The sequence below is a fragment of the Ascidiella aspersa genome, chromosome 7 (assembly GCF_963924565.1).
Source record: "Ascidiella aspersa chromosome 7, kaAscAspe10.2, whole genome shotgun sequence".
NCBI lineage: Eukaryota > Metazoa > Chordata > Ascidiacea > Phlebobranchia > Ascidiidae > Ascidiella > Ascidiella aspersa.
Window position 1 is genome coordinate 24,711,588 of NC_139453.1, and position 18,122 is coordinate 24,729,709.

At 37.6% G+C, this 18,122-nt stretch overlaps 1 protein-coding gene across 1 annotated transcript; it reads right to left on the reverse strand.

Annotated features, from left to right (window-relative positions):
- Positions 1–474: 474 nt before the first annotated feature.
- LOC146138609 (polyunsaturated fatty acid 5-lipoxygenase-like) lies at positions 475–17,182 on the reverse strand. Its single transcript, XM_083393645.1, has 14 exons — positions 16,653–17,182; positions 14,777–14,963; positions 13,577–13,705; positions 11,785–12,039; positions 10,586–10,679; positions 9,922–10,078; positions 7,793–8,047; positions 6,837–7,029; positions 6,419–6,499; positions 5,628–5,746; positions 4,811–4,930; positions 3,769–3,903; positions 2,754–2,852; positions 475–1,758 (listed from the first exon to the last, which is right to left on the reverse strand). The coding sequence occupies exons 1-14, from the start codon at positions 16,710–16,712 to the stop codon at positions 1,579–1,581; spliced, it is 2,064 nt and encodes a 687-aa protein (XP_083249771.1). The 5' UTR covers positions 16,713–17,182; the 3' UTR covers positions 475–1,578.
- Between the last annotated feature and the right edge of the window lie 940 nt (positions 17,183–18,122).

Genomic DNA, 18,122 nt, shown 5'->3' on the forward strand with positions numbered 1-18,122 from the left:
ATTTAAACCTAATAAACGCATTTTTTTATTAGACCATATTTCGGTTCCATATATTCGCACGAAATCGTTAGAGACCACATTTACTTTTAAGAAAATTTGTTTTATGACGTCACGTTTGACTAAACGTTCTGACGTCATTTTGAATAAAAATCTATAGGCGGCCGTGAGAAAAAGAAAGATTGCCAAGTCGGCCGTCAACAAAGGTTGTGTATCGCTGGAGTAGACTTACCAGACTAGACCCTCCGGTTGTTCAGTAAAAAAAAAAAGTTTTACAGAGGAGTTGCTTTATTTTATACGATTAAAACTTACCTATCGAATTAACTATAGGCCTATAACGGACATTATTTCGGTACTGTTCTTCCCACTAAGAGAACGTAATAGCTTCAAGGCGTAAATTGCAATTAACTCATTTCTTATACTGTAGTTATACCACTAGAAATAAAGGACGCCACAAGCAAACTTATCTTTGGGCATTCGGGTTTTTAATTGCAATAAATGTTTTTTAATAATAGGTATGTCAATATAAGTAAATACAGTATCTCTTAAAACAAACATTATGCACAACCAAAGAATTCGAAATATTTACAGCGTAAGACGCAGTAACAGATTTCAGTGACCACACATTTTATTAACGCAATATATAAAATTTAGACCACGCAGAACTCTATAGTTTAGATTGAGTTTTTGCATAATTATGTTGACTGTACAAAACTTATTAAAGTGAGCTAAAAGTTGGGTATAGGTACACTGAGAACGAAATAGGTACGCTTAAAAACGAATGTCCAAATCAAACAGGTCGAACTTCCTTTATGAGGATGATGCATATTTATTTGACCTATTATTTTAGGCTGGAAGGTGTTTGTTTTTACCGTTTTTTAAATTAATAGTACCGTATTTTTTCTTACAATAAAATAGGGCTATTCAAGTGTATTGAATTTGAATAAACAACACTAGCCTACACTCAGGACAGACAAAATTTAACAGTGAGCTTTTTCGTAGCGTAACCAAAAAAAAGAATCAAAATACACTAAATAAAACCTTCCAGTGCTTTGGTCTTATCATGTGTCTTTGTTACATCGCTCCAGCAATTAGGAAGACTGCATAACGTTCAGATAAATAGGCGACATGCCAACTGCACACGTTTGTAAGTATTACAACAGTTCAAGAACAATTTCGACCGATTCAACTCATTAGCTTCCCCTAGGCTATTTATATACGCAGAGGTTCTCAAATTTGGGTCCGTGGACGCCGACTAGTGTTAGTGTTTGGATAGTATGTTAAAGCCCTATTAGACTTATATATATTTTAAAATTAGGTGATTTTTCTTAAATTTTGCTATCTTCTTGAATGATATTAAGCTCAATTTCAGTCTCATACTTGCACAAGAGCTTGACTGTAAACTGCTCTACTTATTTTGTGAAGTCATCTCTGAAAAAAAAATCCTGTCCATGCTGGTTCACGCGAACCAAAACTTTTTCCCTGTAAAGAAAGTTATAAGAAACCAAGAAATAAAGTCAGTAGCACGAATTTGCAAGTCATTAAGGGCGACACTCAGCGCTAGCCATTGACAACAAAGATCTAAATTGCGATGTAGTTTGGAATCCTGTCCGGCAGCAGGTAGGTGTAGGGGAAGTCCAGGGTCTCATTTCTGGCCTTGATCCGCTCGCCAAAGGCGGCCAAGTCAGCCTTAAATGTCGCCTGCACTTTGATGATTGCCTCTTCGGTGAACTGACGCTCCGGGAAGTTACCAATAAAAACCTGGGGGTTGAAAACGTTAAGGTGTTTTCAGCTTGATTGTGAACAGTTTCAACAACATGGCGTAAAATAAGTAGCAGACTGTCAGGGCTAGTCAACTGGCGGTTATTATCTGGACCATAAAAGTTTTAATTGTAGCTTTTAAGAAATGTCCAGTCAACTGAAAAAAGATTAAACTACTTTGCGGGCAATTAAGTGACATTTAAAAACCATGAAAAAGAGATATATACTCGCACAAGTAGGCCAGCACAACAATATCGCCTTGTGCTTTCGAGAAATGTTTTCAATCTAACAAATATTTATCCACACAGGGAAACAAATTATAAAAAAGGCTTATGAGCCAGCATAATCTACGAAATAAGACGCAGTGGCCATTCAAACGTATTCGATACTAAAAATAACCATGTAAAGTTCTGCAGTTGGCTACTCAATAAAAAGTATAAGCATACTGATGTGCGCATTTGATATAGTGCCCGACTAAGCTGTCACGCAGCCTAAATCTGCATAACTGCCGAGGTTTTAGAGTGAGTCTGTGCGCATTTCCATTGTTCATAACGAAGTAGAAGGGGGTTATGGGGACTTTAGACAAGCTTACCATACCCGACGGCTCTAGACAGCTCACCATGCCTAAATAGGACAACGGCGAAAGCGAGATACTGAACTGTGTTTTTTATTTTTAGTGCTATATTCTCGTAAAACTTGCTTGGAAGGCAAGTGCGTTTGTGCGTTAAGGATTTTCAACACTTCTTGAACAGCGGACGGATTACTGGTGAACTAATTTAATAGGCCTATATTTCAAACTATGTAACTTGCTAAATTTATTGGTTCAATCCAGGTTGAAGCTTGTTTAGTTTGTGCCGAAATCCAGTCTATTAAGGTTTTGCTGGATAAAACAAACGCAAAAATTCAAAGGTCCTGTTCACCTTTTTAAACCTAGCACAAGTTATACAATGTTTCTGCTTCAAATGCCAATATTGTCAAATATCAAACATACTAACGTCGTTGGGCGAATAGGCGGAAAGTACGTAGCTGAACACGATGTAGGCTTGGCTCAGTTTGTTGTCGGGGAGAGAGTCCAGTATGCGCTGTGATGTCGCCTGTACAACATTAAACCGCAAATTTGGTTTACATTGTTTATTGATGTCATTTGTAATATACATACCTTGTATTTTAAGTTGGTACAATTTCGTCGAAATCCATTAGTTTTACAAATAAATAAAATAATCCCTTCTTATCCCCTTCAATACATTATATCATACGAGGTTAGTGACGATTTTTGCCCCTGAAATCAAAATCCTGGCCCTTACCCGGATTACAAAGGCAATTCCAAGCGACCCCATTTTACCAGTAAACTCAGGACCAGCATCCCACTAAGTCCAAACAACACCATGAATAAACCTAATTGGTCTTATTTGAAACCCAATGAAAAACGAACCCACTTGGACCAATAGTACACCGTTTTACAAAACCACACAAAAACTATAAAGAGGCCGGTAACAGGTCTGTAGAGTCGGTTAGAACAACCCGGTTTCGACTCCCGAGTCCGTTTCTGGCCAAAAAAATTAACACGAGTCCGATTGTCGAGTCCTGATCCCGACTCCGACCAATTTTGCCGATATCGAGTCAGGATCCAACTCTACAGCCGGTATTTAACCGATTTACGTAACCAAAATAACGTGGATATTCAGCAAGACACTCATAGGGGTGTCATGTAACTCATTCACTCACAATACATGGTTAGCAAATATTCTACCACATGCCATCCCATTTTTACAATTTACAGTTTGCGGCCTTATCAGTTTCGAAATTTGGTACTGCGCAGTGCGCATGCGTACGTCGGACACGGGATACGGGACTCGGGTATTCCTTTGTATCTTACTTAAACTTAAAATAAGCTAGCACCGAGTGCGACTCCAGCAGAACAAACCGATTGCGCCGCCCTAGCCAGTAATATTTCCATTTTTTAAATTCTGTAGACGCCCAACACGCCTCGTCATCAAGTGTCAAACTCACCTCGCCCAGCTTATGAGCCGGCATTCGCATTCCTCCCGGCGAGCTTGGGATGAACTTGTAGGTTTCGAACTGGCCGAAATTGACGGCGGCGTGTTGCGCTGTGCTTGTGAAGATGATCGTCGTGCAAATCTCGATCTACACGGAGCGAACAAAACAGGCCGGTAATTCCACTTCGAAAAGTATTTTTAGACCATCAAGCGCCTTCGTTTAGACCTTAGAGTATCGGTGTCCAATACCTAATTAATTCCGAGATAGATACTCGCCATTTGGGGCTAAAAGTACAGGCGTGCGACCCATTACCAAATTACCCTATTCATATGATCTAATAGGCGAAATTTATGAAAATTGAAACGTTCGAAGGTATTTTAGCCAAGGTTTGCTTTGTCGTTGAGAAGCTTAAGTACCTTTGGTGACTAACTTAGTATGTTCTTATAAATCTGCCGTTCAAGGTACAATAAACCCCTGAGTTCGATTACAAACCATATAGCTGAAATGCAGTGTTGCGATGCCTTACTTCAATGACTGACTTGACGTAAGTGCGCTCAAGTCACTGTTGCAAATGACCTGACTTGACTGAAGTGTTTTTGGCAAAATTATTCAACTTGGACATGAGTCATTTAGGCAAATGACTTACATTAATCTTAAGTGTTTTAACTGAAAACAACTCGTGAAAATTGTGTAATATACGGTACCTTGACTTTCAGACCAAAAAATGTATGCTTGCTATTTGTTTCGCTCCAATTTATCGATACTATTACTAGTCTTTAGGTAACGACTGCGTTCCCCTATTATCGGACAAGCCTGTTTTGGTAGCCGTTTTTTGGATGCTATCCTGACACATTTCTTTAGCAACAAAGCGCCAAAATAATTTTGCAGCTAATCTGCTTACAGTATTTATAAATTGACAGGTCGCTTGTGACCTTCCTGCAACCAAATTAGACCGCCGCGGTGTGATTTGCAGAGCGTTACGGAAAACTACCTCTCTATGGCAAGTTCAATTCCATTCGGGCAACTTGGTAAAGAAAAACGAGGTCCTGCTTACCAGATGCTCTCTGCTGATTATCTTTTCGGGGACTCCTTTCCCGTTACCATCTTGCCAACCATATCCGTTTTTCACAACGTCCTCCATCCAGCCTTGCAACTCGAAATCTTCGACGATATCCTAAAATAAAACGTGGATTAATTTCATAGCACGGCTGGGATTTAAGTACAACAATAATAGTGCGAAACTATATCCGGTTTCTTTCGAGCACAACATGCAATCAACCTGGCCGCACGTCTGTCAAATGTGATAAAATTACAAACGTTTTGACTTGTCTTGTTTATTGTGTCTTACAGTAACACTAGACTAACGAAAAATTGCTGCATGTTGAAAAGTAGATGGTTTTCCTAAAGAGATGCCGTAATATTATTAAAAAATTAGTTTTAATATAAAGGTAAAAGGTATTCAATGATACTAAGCGGAGATAAAGATGTCCGTTTTTTGTATAGAATTTATATTTTGGGCTCTTCAAATTACAAAGGCTTCGTGGCAAAGGAGGCCTAATCCGTAGTTTTGTGAGTCGTAAATGCCAATTACAAAAAATATTGAAAGCACAGAGATCGACGAAGCACCGGGAGGAAAAAAACATTAAAGCAGCGTTTATTTTTGAACTATACTGTTTTTTGTAAGTTGTACTTTGTTTGTGTTATGCAGTTTTTACAATGTCGAATCGACATACAAAAGACTTGGCGAAAATTGTGTTACTTGAATGAGAAACTATATTGCAAAACATTAACATCACTTATAATCGTTAAGAACAAAGGACATACCCGAAAAATTGTTGAAAAATGGTTACTTAATTTGTAAATACACATACTTCGTTGTTTGTATAGTAGTGGTTGATCACGCCTGCCACATACTTTTCCATAATATCCCAGAGTTCCAACGCGTCGTCCCGGTAGTAATAATTGGGCAATAGGTCCCTGTCAACTAAACCTGTGAAAACAAATTTTGTTTTGGTAAAAACATCTGACATATTTGAGGATAGAGAACTTTAAATTTATTTTCGTAAGGATGCTCGTTATAATCTAAAAAACACAACCATGAAATTACGTTCGCCCGTCGTAACATTACTTTATCAAATTAAAGATCAGTGGCAATGCTGAAAAATTGTAAAAAACGAATTGTTAAAAAGATATATCTAGATATATTGCTGATAATGCCCTGAAAAGTGTATAATATACAACAAAAACAGACAGGTATATTGGTATAGACCAGGGGCAACCAAATCGCCATATCCGGTCAATTAATCGGCTCGCGACATATTTTGTTAATGAAGATGAAGTAGCCTACAGTTGAACTGTTGTCGAATGCGATTTAAAGCTGAATTTTGATGAAATTTTTAACTCTACGACAATTTATTATAGCCCACTACATTTGTTGTTGCATATTTAGTTATACTTTCTTCGTATAGCAATAATTAAGTTAATAAAGTTCAGCAGTTTTTGTTTATCCATCCCGCGATGGCCAGGTCTACAATTATTCGGCCATTATGGGAAACGTTTGGTGACCTTACCTATACAACTAGCCCTAGTAAAAGTCGCGGTTTCAAAGATCGGTGTCGATCATAAGACAGAAATTGTCTACTTCTAGGCAAAGAATACTTACCAAGCTTTCTGAGGCACTTAGGGATGCACAAATCGTGAATATCGAAGTCCTTGTAAATCTTTCTGGCGCATTCCGAGGCAGCTGCAGATAGGAAAAAAACGTTATTTTAGTACGGTACATAACAAATGCGTTATAGCGGTCTATAAAAGTTTTTTCTTGGTCAGTTTAAGGTAGGTCCTAATACTCAAAATATAGTCTCAAACACCCAAAACAGTAATTGTGACATGATTAACCTGGCGAAAAATATAGAATTTAAACGGTCGCCGCAAAGTACGTGGTCTGTGCACTGCCTAGTACCGTTTGAAAATAAAATAGTCAAAATCTGTTAAAACAGTCTTTTTGTGTTTTATATTGGTATTCGGTAGAAAATCGACAGTTTTGTAGAAAAAAATACCTTTTTTTTTACAAACGAACTTACAAACGGCCAGGGCCTTGTTGGCGGCGCCGTCCGGGGCCAGAAGGACCTTACGGGCGTCGGTGTTGATAGCGGCCACGTTCCTGAGATGAGTGCGCAGCAACTTGTACACGGGGTGGCACCGGGGTAAGTCCCGGAACACTGCGATGCCGATGGTCTCCATGACGCCGTGCGTGTACAGGAAATGGTAGATCCACTGCGGCAAAGTACAGTGTGAATGGTACAGAAGATTCGAAAAAGTTTTTTTTTTATCAATAACAAGCGAAAATGCAGCCGGTTGATTGTTGACTACAAAGCGGTACCGATATACCTAACTGCTTCGCTGTTCCAGGTTTTTTAGCAATTAAGTTGTTTTTACTTATTAAGGCCCATATGATTTTAGGACTAAATGAATAAACCCTTTTTTGTCGATATAAATCGCCAAAAATATTACCTTGTTTTGGTTGTAACAACCCACGGTTAAAATCTTTTATAATGCGTACAGAATACAACTTGTGTACCCTTCGTGCAGACATATTTTTTAGAAACAAAAAATTTAAGCTTCGAACTTTAATTCACGTGTTTAAATCGCGATTTTAACTAGAGATTAACCCATATCGCTTTTTCCGACCGATGCTACCTGACTTTTCAAGGTTTGTGTCAACCGATACCGATTTTTTTATATGCCTGGAATAAACTCAAAATTCGAATTAATTAGAAAGAAAACCAAATAGCATTTCGTTTATCTGCCTATATTTATTATTCTCTTATTTTGCATATAAACTTGGCACGATGCCAGACAAAAAAAATTGGGGCCAAAAAATAGGAAAATTTCCAGGAAAAAAACTATATCATATTTTCGTAGTAAATATCGGCCACAATAGCAGCCAAAATTTACCGATACCGATATTGTCGGTAAATCGATATATTGGTCTATTTACAACTTGCCAAGTATGCCAAACACATTTGAAGACTCGAACCTGGTGGATGTTCTCGATCGCGCAGCGGTAGTACATCTTGGCGAGCAGCCAATCCTCTGCGCTTGCTGCAGGGGTGAATAGGTAATCCCTATCTCCGGGCACCAGCTGTATGGCGATGGGCACGAATTTGCCGTTGGGCTTCACGTAAAAGAGGCACAGCGAAGTCGGACAGTAGATCTGCTCCCCGGTATCGGTTTTATTCCTGGAAACCCCCTCCAGAGCTGGCCTGGTGTCGCTTATGTAGACTTTTCCAGCCTGGCAAAAATGGTTTAAATAAAGTGATTGATTTCCCATTTGACACGTCCATTACCAAATTGCGGAAAAGTCGGAGGTCGCGATAAAAATCCAACACTATTTTTTCGGAGGTCGACTAAACAATCCAACACTAACTCCTTTTTACAGCTTGATTTTATTACTGATTAAAATCTTGTTTCAATACTAAATAAGAAACGAATTTTTTTACTTATTAAAACAAAATATTTTGTCTCGTTGTCGAATGGGTTATTAAGCTATACGCACAAAACAAACAAACCTACAGAACATTCTAATACCAAGTATTCTTCAATTCATAATTAACGTAAATACATTGTTCTTTATACTTCAATCCTTTTAGGCGATGGATGTTCTAAAATTTAAGTAAATATATGAAACCTAGGTATGTACGATAATATTGGATCCTAACCGATACCCGATTGTAGGTGGTAGTATCGATCCCCAACCGATAATACTCGGGTGTCGATCCGAGATCAAATTAACATTGGAAATTTAGCTTTGATTTATGACTCAGCGCAGTTATTTCTATACTTTAAAGCAGAGGTTCCCAACGTGGGCGGTACCACCCTCTTGTGGGCGTTGGCGAGTCACAAGGGGGCGTTTTGAGTCTTTTCGTGATTTGGGGGGCGCTGAACGCACATAAGGGGGCGTTACATGAAAGTACTTATATCAAAATTTGTAAAAAGTTCACATAAAAATAGTAACAAGCAGCACTGTACGACGTAGGTAACTTTTAACCTTAAATGACAACTTCCGTACTGCGAACTTGTAGTAGTTTTCCGACCATTGTTACGTAATAATTTGCTTTCTTATGTAAAGCTATTGGTTGCTGTTGCGTTTCACCGTTTTATACGCGGCAAAATGTCTGTATATTTAAAGCAGGGGTCGCCAATCTACGGCCCTTGACCCGCCGCCTCTTTAACAACTAGACACGAGTCAATTTGCGCGAATGATCTTTCTACGTCCAGTTTGTTTACGTTTTGATGCTGTCTTTGGACTAGATCAGCGCTTCTTTACTGTTGGGACGTGGAAGGCTGCCGAGTGTTTCGGGGACAAACGGAAAACGTATTAAAAAATATTAAACATATATTTTTTAACATTTTTTATTTTTTTTAAAAACCGCCCTCGCTTCGCTCGCCAGGTGTGCCCGGATTTCAAAAGATTAACAAACACTATTACACTTTTCATTAGCAGTATGGATGAAAAAAATCCGAGACCCGCCTGATTCACAGTTGTTCTAACATTTTTCTTTGTTAACATCTTGTGCGGTCCACAGAGACCTTTATGAGTTTGGTTGGTGGCCGCGACTAGAAAAGGATTTTTAAGTCTTGGTGCAGAATGATATAAATTTTTCCTGGTAATGACATAACCTGGTGAAATAATGTATGTATACATTCCCATAGTGAATGTATGTTAGACAACCTAAAATGACAGCTTATCGAAACGAAAGTGAAAACCATATGATGTTAGACTACGACTAGTATAATACTTTACTGTAACGCAAGATTAGGGGGCGATATGAAATAATATTGAGCCCAAGGGGGCACTAGTGTAAAAAAGGTTGGGAAACACTGCTTTTAAGGTATACACGATGAAAAATAATATTGTTTAAAAAAATGACCTAACTAAACTTCATAACGATAAGGCAAATTTTGGTCTAATAAACTAAAAATAAATACCTTCGAACATTTTATTTTTAAAGATTTTGCTTGTTTCAGCATAGTAATGACGTCATTTGATATCAGATCAGATCGTGCTATTTTTGACCAAAATAACGGGCATTGGAATCGAATTGAATTGTCAAGTATCGTACATTTCTAATCAAAACACTTCTGCAAGCATTTAGTGGCTCGTACCTTTATTTCGTCCTCGAGCGTTTGACCCTTGCGCAAAAACTGGGCTACGTCATCACTGGTGACGTTAAAGCCCTCCGGGATGCCTTGACATCTCTGGAATGAGATGGGTGCGATTCCGTTAAGGGTGATTCGACCCATTCCCTCATCGGTGTCCCAACTTAAAAGTGTTTTTAAAAACATAGAAAGTTATAATTTTATTAGCAATTCAGTACCCAATGTGTATTGCATTCTTTTAGGCGTTTTTTTTTAAGCTGAACATAATGTAGTTTGAGGATTTCTAATAAAGCTTTCCAAACCTTAAAACGTCTAAAAGGCAGACATTTAAGAAATGTAAGCTAAGATTGTTGGCACACACGACTTTAAACGAATTGCTGATTTGTGTAAAATAGTTTAGTAGTAAGATCTGGAAAAGTCATATGGACATTTTGACTAACGCTATTTTATTTTGTTGTATAGTGTATTAGGCTTTATTATTCAATTATAGCATTAACTTCTAGTAAATTCGGCCGTAACGAACGAAACGTTTATATAAAATTTAATTGCTGGGGCAATCTTTAAAGAAATATTTAGGCCAATTCTATTCGCAGAAGTATTAAAATATGAAACGCTATGTTGCTTCCGGACGCTTTCGTGAAATACTTTGAACAGAACAGATGCCTCTTACCCATCCAGTGGGTTTGCATCGCTGGCTTTTTGCGTGTCAAGCTTCTTATAGAGTCGATGGTAGTCGGAGAGTTCGTCGATCGGACTCAAATAGGCTAAAAGTAATAAATTACCAAATATAAGTTACACGGCTCTATATCGTCATGAGCAAATTAAGCGAGCTAACGAACTTGTCTGGCACACTTAAATGACGCAGGGCGACGTCGCCTCGCTTGACTGGTTTTTATCGCGCTAGACCGCGCTAAGTCTAGCACGCTTGTAAGAGGTAGGTTGACCGCTTGCTACGCGGTAAAGCAAATTTCTATCTCTTTGGTTGGCGCTTACTTTGCGATTTGTTGTTAACATTTTCATCCCACTTCATACAGTTATGTATTAAATATATTTCGATCAATATTTTAAAATAGGTACATGCAGGTTTTTTTTAAAGGTTTAGTTTGGGTGACCGATAAGTAGTTTTAAGAGACCGCAAGTGTTTCATTTAAATACCAAAAAGTTGCAAGTCCAAAATTTGGGAAACCGCTGGAGAAATTTCCCAAAACACCTTAAAAAAACACTGGCATACATGGACACATTAGTTAATGGGTGTTAATATTATTTGCAGAAAAACATAATCGTAGAATTTAAACAGTTATCGTTTCCACACAATTTAACCACCTGAATTAGGTTTATAGAAAATAGTACTGCATATAGAGTATCCTTAAAGATGTGATTACAAAATAGACATATCGCCACAAATTAATGATAAATCTCAACAAATTTCTATAGTTGGTGTCTATGAGTTCACGATTAGCATGGATTAGACTTCGCTGGGTATCCTCTTTGTTTTTTTGTTTTTTTAAATATGTTTCATGTAGATCCATATGTTTGAAAGAACAAACTTTAAGCCCCCTTTTTTCTGACTAACATTTTTTCTTCTATTCTATGAATTAGACACAACATCCTTTTTACATTTTTAAAATTTATGCTTGCTGTTTTTTATAACAAAAATAAATGGGGAATTTAAGGTGCTTAAACAGGAGAAGGAAAATGACATATACCTTTAAAAGTCTGAACCAGGGCGTTAAACTTCAAGCCAAAGCGGTTATATAATATAAAACACTTTACACAGTCCAAGTTGAATTTACGCTAGTTAAAAAAAAACACTTTAAAGGTTTGCAATTTGAACTGGTGCTTAAACATAAGAATGAACATGACCTATACCTTTGAAAGTCTGAACCAGGGCGTTGACCTTGGCGCCAAAGCGGTTGTCGTTACGCGTGTCCTGCCTGATCTCGTCCAGATTGAAGATCTTGGGCAGGTCCTCGGGGGTGAAGGCGTTCAGAAAGCGGGGAAGTCCCCAACCCAGCTGGTTCTTACCCGAGCGCGGGGCCCAAGCGAAGGCCGAACGCTGCTGGATGATCTCCTGGCGCCGCTGGCCCTGCAGGAACTTGTTTGTGGTCTTCTGCGGCAGCGTTGCTGCGGACAAATTTGTATAATTTTGTAAACTTTATTCAATTACAAGATTTTACGTTGAAAGCCCTGGGCACGTTTTGCAACGTTTTTCGTTTAATGAAAACCTTCTTAAATGTAGGCTATATGTCGTTAAATTCTTAAAAAAAAAAAAAAATAATAAAATTAACAAAGCCATAACATTCGATCAAATCGAGTTGTGTCGTTGTTTACAAACGTTTAAGCAATAGCTCATGGCATCATCAGTTTCTAAAAACAGAAAAGTTTCAATTTTGTCGAATGCTGTGGCTTTGTCATTTTATAAAAATTACTAGTAAAACCCGTGTATTTTGTTGCAAAGACTATTTATATAAGTGTTGTCGTTAGATTTTATTTTTATTTCAAATCTGTCTTTTAATTTGTAAGCGCTAGGTTGTGCTTATCATTTACCTCAACCGAAGCGTTTTCAAAGTACATAGTATTCAGAGTTTACTTATAATTTTGACTTTTAGGTCACCAATTTTTATTTTGCTTAAAGATATATAACGTGTTAATCGTTGGAACAAGAATGTTTGGGTTTTAAGAACGTATTCTTTTCTTATCTCACTTCTAAATGAACTTCGATATAGTCCTATTAGAGATAACTTTTAACACAATTATTGCGTTATTTAGTGCGTAAATTAGTGGTTCTTAAACTTTTTAAGTCACAGTAAAACATCAAAAAATATTCGCGGCAACATATTCCGCGGCCTTTGCGCAAAACAACAATTCCACACCTTATCAGATGTATAGGGCATCAGGTAAATGCCCTAGGCTTAGTATCATTCGTTTTTAAACGATAGTGTGTTTTCAAGTTTCACCCGTTTTTTTAAAAGATATCTGTGTTCAAGTGTCCCATGCTTTGCGTACATGTATATATCCTATTTGTAATACAAGTAAAAAAGCAAAAAGTTTCGCGGCATATACTTAAAAATCTATTGAGGCAGACTGTGTTTCGCAACACTCAGTTGGGAATCGCTTGGGTAATTAAAACATTATAATGCGTCTTTATAGGCCTAAAGTACCTAAAATGCGAAACGCAATATTATGTTGTATAGCATAGAGTCCAAATCCAACGGGCATTACCCGTTACGCCTCTTAAGCCAATGTCAACAAATTGAAAAATAATGCAGTTTTTTAATGGATTGACGAAGTGTCGAAAGACGCGATTTGAGAAAACAAAATGATCTAATTCTAACCTAATGTAGAAAAACTGAGGTGCTCTAATGTTATTTCTAATTTAATTTTAAAAATCTAACAAATATCTAATTGTTCGAGTCTGATTAGGAGTATATGTGTACCAAAGCTTTGACCCACAGCTGTACAGACTTTGTTTAGAAATAAAAAAAAAATTTAACATAAAAAATTATTTTATAATTTTATAAAGCATCTAGTCCAAATCTCACGGGCATTACCCGTTACGCCTCTTAAGCAAATGTCAACAAGACGAAAAATAATGGAGTTCTTTAATGGAAATGGAGTTTAAATGGAGTTTTTTTAACGAAGCGTCGAAAGTTCGTTTCACCTTTTCCCGGCACCGCTTCTATTTTGTCTTCAATCCAGTCGTAGATGGGAAACTCAACCCGCTCGCCATTGTGCTTGACAACGATTCGGTCGCACAGCCACTCGTCCGTATCGCCCGAGTGCTGAAGCTCTGTGAAAATAAACAGCATTGCCGGAAAGTTTCGAAACCTTTCGTGTAGTACAGTGGTCTATTTCGCGGCTAATTCCGTAGTATTTTGTTGCCACCACTCTACCTGGTGTCTCAAATTCCTATTTTGATGAACCTACTTAAACATAAAATAAACCTACTTAAACGTAAAATAAATAAAAAATGATTGAGCATTTGTAAAAGCCAAACACTCAACGTTTCAAAGGCCGATACGGACCGCGGCCCACCAGTTGAGCATAGTTCTGTTCCAACTTTGAATTTTATTTTGTTGTGTAATTTAGTAGGAATTAGTTTTTCGTTAGTCCTTGTATAGCAAATGCCTTGTTGGTGTTGAACATGAATGGGTTTCGCATTAGGATTAGACTGTATCTGAGTGTTGTGCTAATTATTTTGCCGTCATACCAGTACTACATTGTATAGGCCTTAAAATAATTCTTATCACAAAGTTAGAAAAGGCAATTAAAAAAGGTATGGTAAAAAGTAAAAAAAAAATATTACTCCCCAGTTCCCACCACTCCTAGTACTTGGCAGTAAAACTAGTACTCAAGACAAAATGTAGTAGTATTGGTAAGCAACTATAAGCGTATAAATAATGGTAGAGTTGTAAATGAGTGGTAATAAACAAAAGGGTTAAGTTCTCAAAAAAAGCCTGAAAAAAACGGCGATTTCTTTGGAACCAGGCAAAGCGCGTGTACAATAATCGGCAACTGTTTAAGGCAGGTGTGTCCAACTTAAATATGTCGGCCTTCCAAATTTTTTCTTATAACTCCTTAAAGTTTAGCAACTATTTATTTTTTCAAATATTAAAGCGCTTTTATACAAAAAATAAAAAAGGTTATTATGTTATAATAACAGAAGTAATTGTTTGTTGTCATAATTGCTGGGACTGTTTTGTATTGTGAATACACAATGACTTTGACTGTATATCAAATTTAGCTTAACGACAATTAGCTGTATTTCTTAGGGGGCTTGCGTGCCATTTTTTTATTAGGTCGAGTGCCACATTTGGCACGCGTGCCTCATGTTGGCCACCCCTGGTTTAAGGTAACTCACGAATCCGCAACAGCATTGGAAGACCGACGTTTGGCGCGCGCAGTTTGAACTGGTTGACCTGGGCGCGCTCGAAGTCGTCCACCATGAAGTTGTCCAGGGTCAGCCAGCCAGTCGAGTTGCCACTCTCACCCACGAACTCGAACTGTACGGTCGAGTCAGTCCCGCCCTCCGCGTACGCGTCACAGGTCTACAAAACATAGTTTAAATGGTAAGGTTTGTTGAGATTTATTCTAAGTAAGGTTTTTGCAAAATTCCATTTTTGCTAATGTCGTATATTTTTTGGTTCGCTCACAAAACGTTCAGTGAAAAATGGGTCGCCAACGCTTCACTGTTTTAGTTAAGCTTAGTATTTGGGTCGCTACGCAGAAAGGTTGAGAAACACTGGCATACGACAAGATGGCGAATTTTTTGCTACATGTGTCATAACAGAGACATTTTATTATATGATAATACTAAAGCTAAACTTGATAATCGCCCTTTATACAGGCAACGCATTAGGTAAATGTTTCACTAACACTTTTCCAACATGCAGTGTAATTTAAATCTCGCATGGTTAGATATATGCGTTTTTCTAATAGAACAAAAAGTTACACCCTGTTGCAAACACAGTATGAAAAGCACTGTTTTAGCCTTCAAGCAAAACATAGCATTACTCACTCCACAAAGCGATCGCGCGAAGCGCGAAAAATGTTTCCTTTTTTTCTAAATAGACAAAATTTCAATTTAGAAGGAGACGCGACGCATCGAATGAAAAATACACATTTCTCGATATAATGTCGTATATCAATATTATTTGCGCATATTTTTTGCGTTTATTTCGTTTTGAAAAGTGTTACTAAAAATACAATGGCCTCAGGCAAACAGTCTGAGCCGAAACCAACAATAATCCAATAACTTACCCAAATGACTCGAACACAAATCATAAAAAAGGGGCAAAATGACCCTAAGGGCAGCATAAAACTTGGTAAAGAGCCGCGTCAACTAGTATATGGCTTAAAACAATCGCGGCTTTCTACTGGCGCTTGTTAATCAGGCAATAAAAGTAAGTTTGCTCGGCTGAGGAGAGCCAAATTTTACAGTTCGATAAGAAGTAAAATTACCTTTAAACAAGGAACGCATACAGATTTGTTTAAAGTTCGTCAAAATGTGTCTTAATTTAGTGGGCTAATTTTATTTGTATAACTTTTGACAAACGAATTGGGAGGTAAATTTAAATCTTACGTCAAGAAGTGTGTAATCCATTTAAAAATATTATCATCACAGTATGACATTATCAGAAAAAAAGAGTCATACAAAGCTGAAATTATTTTCATTGGCGTTTTTCATATCTTTTGCACGCTTTACTTAACGTAACCGTTGAACTCAGCTTAGATATAATATGCCTCTTACTTTTGGAAAGTGGTTTTGTGGCTGTGTAAACTTCTCTACTACGCTTCAATGCACAACTTACTGTTCTCAAGCATACTGGCACTGACGCATGTTTCCAATACATAACTTTCCAGCGGTGGAATATGCTACGAAGCGACAAGTCTGTCTTATAACAATACCAAGTTGGTATAGCTGACTATTTGCCTTAAAATGCTTGTTACGAACGCCTTAAAACATCGCTTGCTTGTACAAAACTGTCCTTTTTTCAATGAATAATAATAATAAATCGAGCAAAATATAATCATGCAGAACAAAATCTGGTTTAGGTGAAAAAAATTCGATTCATAGTGAGTTTAGAGATCCACTGTAGCAAACAATTTAAAGGACATATTTTCCTCATAAAGTTATTTTTCACAGTATTAACTTTGTAAATTGTTTAACATTTTGGTATGCTGATAGAGCGGTTACACTTCATCGCAAATATTTTATAGCAAAATGTACAATTTACCTTAACAGAAACGTTGTAGGTTGTTTGGCCATCGGAATGCTTCGAATTTGATTTTCCCATGATCGACAGAGAAGCGTTTTACTTTGTAGTTGCAAGAAAATTCTGGCAGACTGAATCGGCTGGAATCATACGTTCGCTAAAATTTAGACCTAAGCAAACAGATTGTATAGTTCAACGCCGTACGTGATGCGTATCCAAGTCTGACTAAACCTACGTTGGAATGCCCACTAATTTAAGAACAAGATGCTATAGTGGTACACAACGAAATAAGTTTAGCCTAAAATTATTTTTAGGTACAAACTTAGGGATAGACCTACAATATAAATTACTTTTTGGTTATTTCAATGCTTTAGCCTTCAGTTCCATAAAACAAATCTGGTGTTTTGTTCTTTAAGCGGACAATGGTAATCTGTGGAAGTTGCTTAACTATAGATTGCATAAAATTTACAATAATCTAAATATTTTTTGCGCGTTTCAGACAGATGTCAAATCGAATCGTTTTTAGGTTACCCACATTATTAATTGTTATTCCAATAGCTACATCTTACCTTCACCGCTAACATATCTACTTACACTGCACACAAATAAACAATTGAAGCATGAGGGTGAACTATACAGTACAAACTAGTTTCAAATCAGGATAAGGACAGGGCGTTTGCTTTTTTCTATGCTTCTAGTTAGTCAATAGTATGGGCCTACATAACTTTCCACTATGCTAGAGAGCTACTATAACGCTCTGGTAGATATTCTTTTCGCCTTACTGTCTATGGGTTGTTGGGTTGGACGCGCATGGCGTACTGTAAATAGTTTTCTACTATAGATTCGTTGTGGGTCTATTCCTGTAACAGAAACGTAGCCTAACGCCGAACCAAGAGAAATCTACGCTGGGCGACCTGTAGACACATTCCATAAGAGCGACGGACTGCAGCCATCTACTCCGTTAGTGCAACGAATTGATAGCGACAAAGCACCTGTTTTTGTTAGGTAGGTAAAGTTTATCGCAAAACCGGCTGTTAAACCTAAATTTATATCAACCACTTAAAAAATAGTCCAAAACGAACTTGAACAACAGCTGTCTACAACACACGTCGAAAAAAACGAACTTGAACTTAACTACATGCTTCTTGAAACACTTAAAACACAAGTCAAAAGAAACGCCCGACTATCGGTATTTGTCAATAAATCACCGCAGGCGAAGGTTGTATTTAAAAGTAAAAATCTGCCACGGATAATTGAACAGGCGCGCTTGTCTACTTGGCTGGGTTGCACAGGCCTTGGGTCGAGCGAACGTGACAAAAGACTGTGGGCCACCGGGGGTTTGACATATTCTGTTTGTCGTTGGGATGATCTTTGCCGCGACAGACTGGCACAAAGCCAACATATGTTTCACGCAACAGCAAAAGACAATGCATCATCGTTAAGGACGATAGAGTTTTCTCCAAGCATTTTAAAAAGCGATAAAACTGCTGT

Excerpts from the sequence above, each read along its gene's own strand:
- LOC146138609 (XM_083393645.1), bottom strand. The coding sequence starts at position 16,712 with ATGGGAAAATCAAATTCGAAGCATTCCGATGGCCAAACAACCTACAAC. Across the intron at positions 14,964-16,652 it reads CCTACAACGTTTCTGTTAAG|ACCTGTGACGCGTACGCGGA; the intron begins GTAAATTGTACA and ends TATGTTTTGTAG. Across the intron at positions 7,030-7,792 it reads CGATCGAGAACATCCACCAG|TGGATCTACCATTTCCTGTA; the intron begins GTTCGAGTCTTC and ends ACTTTGCCGCAG.